Source organism: Podarcis vaucheri (genome assembly GCF_965113315.1).
Source record: "Podarcis vaucheri genome assembly, chromosome: 1".
NCBI lineage: Eukaryota > Metazoa > Chordata > Lepidosauria > Squamata > Lacertidae > Podarcis > Podarcis vaucheri.
Genome location: NC_138759.1, coordinates 133,500,127 through 133,506,547, shown reverse-complemented (window position 1 = coordinate 133,506,547; position 6,421 = coordinate 133,500,127). Strand labels below are relative to the sequence as shown.

Genomic DNA, 6,421 nt, shown 5'->3' with positions numbered 1-6,421 from the left:
TGCAGCCTTACAGTGCAATCCTATAAATGCCTATTTAGACGTGAGTCCCATGGAATTCCAAGGGTCTGCAATCCTAAATACCTTGGAGAAAACCCCATTTATTTCATGGGTCTTACTTCCATACAGACACGTATAGGATGGCACTGTTAGTTTTGCAGGATGAGAACCCATGTAAACAACACCAATTTCTCCTGGACTGCAGAAATCCGTAGGAATCCTACAATGGGGGAGTATTCTTGCCATTTTCTTTATGCTTAGCAGCATAACTAACCATGGATTGAAAAAGAAAAAATGCGCAGGATTCATCTAACCTGTCTCTTGTTTGGGAGCCCTGCACAGATTCTCACACTAGAGGAATTGGGATTTCCCCCCTTCCCCCTCCCTGCAAATCTACTCTGGAGGATTGAGAGAACCCCCTCAGAACAGTGAGGGGAGGGTCCAGCAAACTCAAATGCTTTCACTGATGGAACTCAGAATTCCACCCAATGAGGTGACTTGTCAGCCCGGGGGGGGGGCAGTTCTCTCGCTTACACAAAATATTTGTTCTCTTCAGAATATCCACTTGGTACGGAATCCGTCTTTGTACTTTATCAGCTTAGTCAAAGTGTCTTTGGGCTTCCTCCCACAACCCATTGCTTCTCATTGCTGCAGTGAGCTGGGCCTCTGGTTCATGAAAATCATCAGAACGATGCGCTAATAGATTGAAAAGCCAGTCAGAGTATTTAAGTCTGATTGGATTTAGTGAAGAAAGGGTGGGATGTCTGCAGTCAAATGTTACAGTAAGAAAGTATGATTGAGAAAATGTTTTCCTGGTTATTGCTACAGTGTATAGACTGGTTATGAAAAGATAATAAAATCTGTTAGCATAATGCTTAGAACACAGCACCAGGCAGCGGCTGCAGGTCACAAAGGATCCGGGCAGCTCAAGATTTTACAATTCAAGTGCATCAACACACAATCAACATACAGAATTCTCTTTTAACACAGCAGTACATGGGTGTTGCGTTCTGAACGAAGCCTAAAGGGCTGTCCTCCTTGCCCCCCCGCCCCCCCTCCCGCTTTCAGGCACTGCTGCACACCCTCACACCCAACTGAAATGGCAGGGACACTTTTCTCGGAACACACGTCACTCCAGGAAGTAGCACCGCATCATGTGGACTGTGGTAATAAGAACCCGACACAATGCCAGACCATAAATACCTTGGCGATGTCTATCTTATCTTAGGACCGAAAACAGTTTCCACAAAGGCTGGCTTCAATGAGCCATTGAAGCAATATACACTGAAGATGTACTTGGATCTGCATCAGTTTTTTCCCTCCCAACCACAGCATCTTTTCCCTATCAAGCAATATTTCTTCAGTCTAGTTCTTCATGCACACATCACCTTGGGCTTCTACTGAGATCCTGAGATGGCAGCACAAGCTTTAATCCAGATGAAACAGGGTCCTGCCCTGCGCTATCCAGCCTCCTGGCTTTCATCTCCCGAAGTCGTTTCTCCCATTACACAGATCCATATCTAGTTAAAAAGACACCTTCCAGAGGGATTTAAACAAGGGTGTGCGTTGTGTAGGTTAGTCCACAGGGACGGAAGCAGCTGATAAAACCATGTGGTCCTCGCCTGTATTCTAGTCCTGCTAGAATGGGGGAAGTCAGGCGAGGCTCCCTCCTCTGCCTCGGGCTCATGGCGGCTTCGCAGCGGGAGGGGGGAAGCGGACATGCGCAGATCTGACCTGCATCCCGAGTGCCAGCCAACACGAAAACGATACCCTGCCTCTCAATGGGGAAGCGACGGAAGGGGTCTGGGACAGCATGGAGAGGTGGGTGGGCCCAGGCTCCGTAAGGGACGTGTCACCGCAGCTTCCTTTCGGGCTCTCCGGTCTACCGCTGTTTTTTCTTCTGCTTGAGGGACTTTCTGCGCTTGAGGATCATCTCGTAGAGTTTGTCCATGCCCTCGGTGAGCCCCTCGCCGATGATGGCGCAGGCGGGCTGGACGTGGTAGGTGGTGGCCGGGGTCAGCTCGTGGAGCGCCAGCTGCTTCTCGATCTCCGCCACCGGCAGCGACTTGGGCAGGTCCTGCTTGTTGGCGATGACCAGCAGCGGGGTGCCCTGGTTCTCGGCGAACTTGGTGACTTTGTGCAGCTCCGTCTTGGCTTCCTCCAGCCGGTCCACGTCCACCGAGTCCACCACGTAGATGATGCCGTCGGTGCAGCGGCTGTAGGACTTCCAGAGCGGGCGCAGCTTCTCCTGGCCGCCCACGTCCCAGAAGTGGCAGCTGATGCCCTTGGCCGAGCCGTTGCTCAGCTTGATCTTCTCCGTGTTGAAGCCGATGGTGGGCACCGTGTTGACGAACTCGTTGAATTTGAGCCGGTACAGCACCGTCGTCTTGCCCGCCGAGTCCAATCCCAGCATGACGATGTGCAGAGACTGGAAGGCGGAGATGTTGGAGGAGATGTTCCCCATGGCGCCGCGGACGCGCGGGGGGGACGGAGCGCTGGCTCGCCGAAAGAGCCTCCTCCTCCCGGATCTGGCGGAGAGGCGAGCCTGGCCTCGCTCGCTCCGGCGGCGCCTTCTCACCACGCGCCCGGCTCCGAGCGGCGGCCGCCGGCGGCGCTCATGTCTCCGCAGCCCTGCCGAGCGCCGAACAAAGGCGGCTCGCCGGCCAGACCTTCCAGCCGCGAGGGAGGCGGAGAGACTCGGGGCTCCGGCGGCGGCGGCGGCTCAGCTGCGCCTCCCGGCCCATTCATTCATTTCTCAGGCGGGAAGCAGCGGCGGCGGCGCCCTCCTCCTCCTCCTGGGTTCTGCCCACCTTCCCCAGGGAAGAGGCCTCCTTCCCCGACGAGGCGCCCGGGAGGAAGCCCCGACCGCGCGCGCTCCCAGCGGCTCCTTGCCAGCCTCCAGCCCCGCAACTGCAGTTCAATCCATCAAAGCCCTCCTCCCGCCTCCCTCCGTAGCGCGCAGTCCCACGCCCAGCCGGAGAGCGGCGGAGGGAGGGGCTGCACAAGCGCGCGCGCCCCCGTCGCCACGGCCTCCCTTCCCCGCGCCCGCCGCTCCCCGGCTTCCTCTTCCCTCGGGCTCCCCGCCCACCGATCTCCCGCCCCTTCGCCTCGCCGAATGGGCCTTTCTCCTTCCCTTCCCCAGGTGGCCGGCCCGCGTCTGGGCTGTACCACTTTCCAATTGGAGGTGAGCGCTTCCCGAATGGAGCCACCGTCGTATCCGATGGAACAAAACCCTGTGACTAAGGAGGAAGAGCGGATATTGATGTGAGGGAGGATCATAAGGGGACTCAAGGCTGCTTACAACTATAAATCGAAGAGGCTGAAAACATACAGAAAGAAACGCAGCAACCGAAACACAGTTAAACATTAGTGGAATTAAAATACATAAAAGAACACATGAAATCATTGCAATAAAAACTGCAAGGCGGTCACTTCCCCAAAGCCCCTTGGGGCAAGAAAGTCCTCAGCTGCCCGTTGAAGGAGAACAAGGAGGAAGCCCGTCTAGCCTCTCTAGAGAGGAAGGTCCAAAGTGGTGGGACCAAGAGAAGGGCCTCCCCAAAAGAGCTCCAAGCCCAGGCAGGTTTGCATGAGAGAATGCAGTCTCTCAACAGGCTCCTTCGTCCTGATAGCTAGTTAAATATGTCCACAAATTTCGTGTGATCCTCCAGAGAAACATTAAATCATCAGAAGTGGTTATGGGGCAGGCACAGGGTAGCTACTTCAGGGGGATAGTTTGCTTTTTGGGAATATACAGTGGTACCTCTGGATGTGAATGGGATCCGTTCCAGAGGTCCGTTCGCAACATGAATAGAATGCAACCCGCAGCAGCACGTATGCGCATGTGCAGGTTGCGACTCGCCACTTTTGTGCATGCGCCTGATGTCATTTTGCGCGTCTGCGCATGTGCGAGTGGCAAAACCTGGAAGTAACCCTTTCTGGTACTTCCTGGTCGCTGCGGGACGCAACCTGAAAAAAAGTACATTTGAAGCAAATGTAACATGAGGTATGACTGTACTTGCATCCCATCCATAAGAATCCCTGAAACAACATGCGTAACATTGTTAAAGTACAGTTATATTTAGACTGGGACGTGGGTGGCGCTGTGGTCTAAACCACAGAGCCTAGGGCTTGTCGATCAGAAGGTCGGCGGTTCGAATCCCTGTGATGGGGTGAGCTCCCGTTGCTCGGTCCCTGCTCCTGCCAACCTAGCAGATCGAAAGCACGTCAAAGTGCAAGTAGATAAATAGGTACCGCTCCTGCGGGAAGGTAAACAGTGTTTCCGTGCGCTGCTCTGGTTCACCACATGACCCTGCCACATGACCCGGAAGCTGTACGCCGGCTCCCTTGGCCTGTCACTGCAGGAGCAGCGGTGAGCAATTCCTTGGAGCCCAAACAGAGGTAACCTCTGCCCCATATAACTGATCACATGATACGGTACCCCACCACCACCATTTGAATGGCAATGCCCATCAACATGTGGTGCGGTCCCCTCAAATATTTTATTGGGAGGCCCAAAGGGACATTGAGCTCTAGGAGTTGGCTTCTATGTGCCTGGATGTGCTGCCCCTATGGATCTTGCCACCTGAGGCGGTTGCCTTGCCTTGTGGGTGGGCTGCTGGCCCTACCCACCCCTTGGCTGGATTAAAGATCTGCCTCCAAGTCTCTAAAGCAAGGCAAAAGAGCACAGTGCAGTGCTGAGAGGCCATTCACCAGTACTCACGAGCTGTCGGTCTCAAATACCATTCCCTGATGAGCCCTTTAGCCAGGCATCCATGGCTATGCGCTGCAGCAGTTCCAGCGATTGCAGCAGGTGGGAAATGTGTTGCTATGGCTGTGGGAATTGGTGGGTTGGCCATGCTGCTGTTGGGTTCATACACTGTGTTTGCTGGACTACTGCAATGCGCTCTACGTGGGGCTACCTTTGAAGGTGACCCGGAAACTACAACTAATCCAGAATGCAGCAGCCAGACTGGTGACTGGGAGCGGCCGCCGAGACCATATAACACCGGTCTTGAAAGACCTACATTGGCTCCCAGTACGTTTCCGAGAACAATTCAAAGTGTTGGTGCTGACCTTTAAAGCCCTAAACGGCCTCGGTCCAGTATACCTGAAGGAGCGTCTCCACCCCCATCGTTCTGCCCGGACACTGAGGTCCAGCGCCGAGGGCCTTCTGGCAGTTCCCTCACTGCGAGAAGCCAAGTTACAGGGAACCAGGCAGAGGGCCTTCTCGGTAGTGGCGCCCGCCCTGGGAAACGCCCTCCCACCAGATGTCAAAGAGAACAACAACTACCAGACTTTTAGAAGACATCTGAAGGCAGCCCTGTTTAGGGAAGCTTTTAATGTTTGATGTATCACAGTATTTTAATATTCTTTTGGAAGCCGCCCAGAGTGGCTGGGGAAACCCAGACAGATGGGCGGGGTATAAATAATAAATTATTATTATATTATTATTATTATTTGTTGGGCGGTTGCGTGTCCAAGGAAGGTTTGGTCTGAGGGCATGGAGGAAAGAAATGCCCTTTAGAAGTCAATTTGTTCACAAAAATGACAGAGGTGGAGAGCGCAAATGGAGCAACTGCTTGCTTGGGGGTTATATTTGCTTCAGAACAGACAAGGACAGGTTCCTGCCAGACTTCTCCCATCATTCAGTCTTGCCACACCTGTCATCACATCTCCTGCTGCTTCCCAGTGTGGGAAGGCAGGGACCTTGAGGATAACCTTCAGGGGCCACTATACCAACAGTATATTCTCTCTCATACATAACTGAAACACAACACACAACCATTCATTCACTATTTCATAGAGATGCAGAAAGAAACTCTTGCTCTTACTGGGTAAAGGATTGTGTTTTGAATTTACCAAAACAGCAACTTATTTGTAAAGCAACCAGAGGGTTGCATTGCAGAGAAAGACTGGATATTTCCCCATATTTCTAAAACCAGTTTGGAGTCAAGTTTCAGGTTCCATATTAAAATATATAGGTGAGCTTCAAGGAAACAAACAGTACAAAGGATAATGATTAGCAGATCCTTCAAATACTTCTGACTGACTAGGACATTCTTGAACGAGGAATGTACACGCCCCATACTGACTAACCATCAAAACAGTTCAGAAGTTCAGGAAAACATTATCTTGCCAAATGCAAGGTGGTTCTTTTAAAATGAGATTCAGACGTAATACAAACACAAGTGAATGAGAAGATTTTATTCTAAACAGCAAGCAATCTATACATGCCAAGCAAGTACCTCAATCTGCCACTTGGAAGTCCTCAAGAAGTGGCAAAGTGACTCCCCAGGTAGCCTCAGTTTGCCCATGGCTGGATCAGTCAGTGCACAAGCTTCTCATAAACTATGCCCAAAATTATCTGATTTATAGATAGCTAGCCTGCTAGCCTCTGTGGCTTGCCTGACTGGCCACATACAGA

General features: G+C 52.4%; 1 protein-coding gene across 1 annotated transcript; it reads right to left on the bottom strand.

The window, feature by feature from the left end:
• Positions 1-721: 721 nt before the first annotated feature.
• ARL4C (ARF like GTPase 4C) lies at positions 722-3,006 on the bottom strand. The gene has a single exon (XM_082210141.1). The coding sequence runs from the start codon at positions 2,459-2,461 to the stop codon at positions 1,880-1,882; it is 582 nt and encodes a 193-aa protein (XP_082066267.1). The 5' UTR covers positions 2,462-3,006; the 3' UTR covers positions 722-1,879.
• Between the last annotated feature and the right edge of the window lie 3,415 nt (positions 3,007-6,421).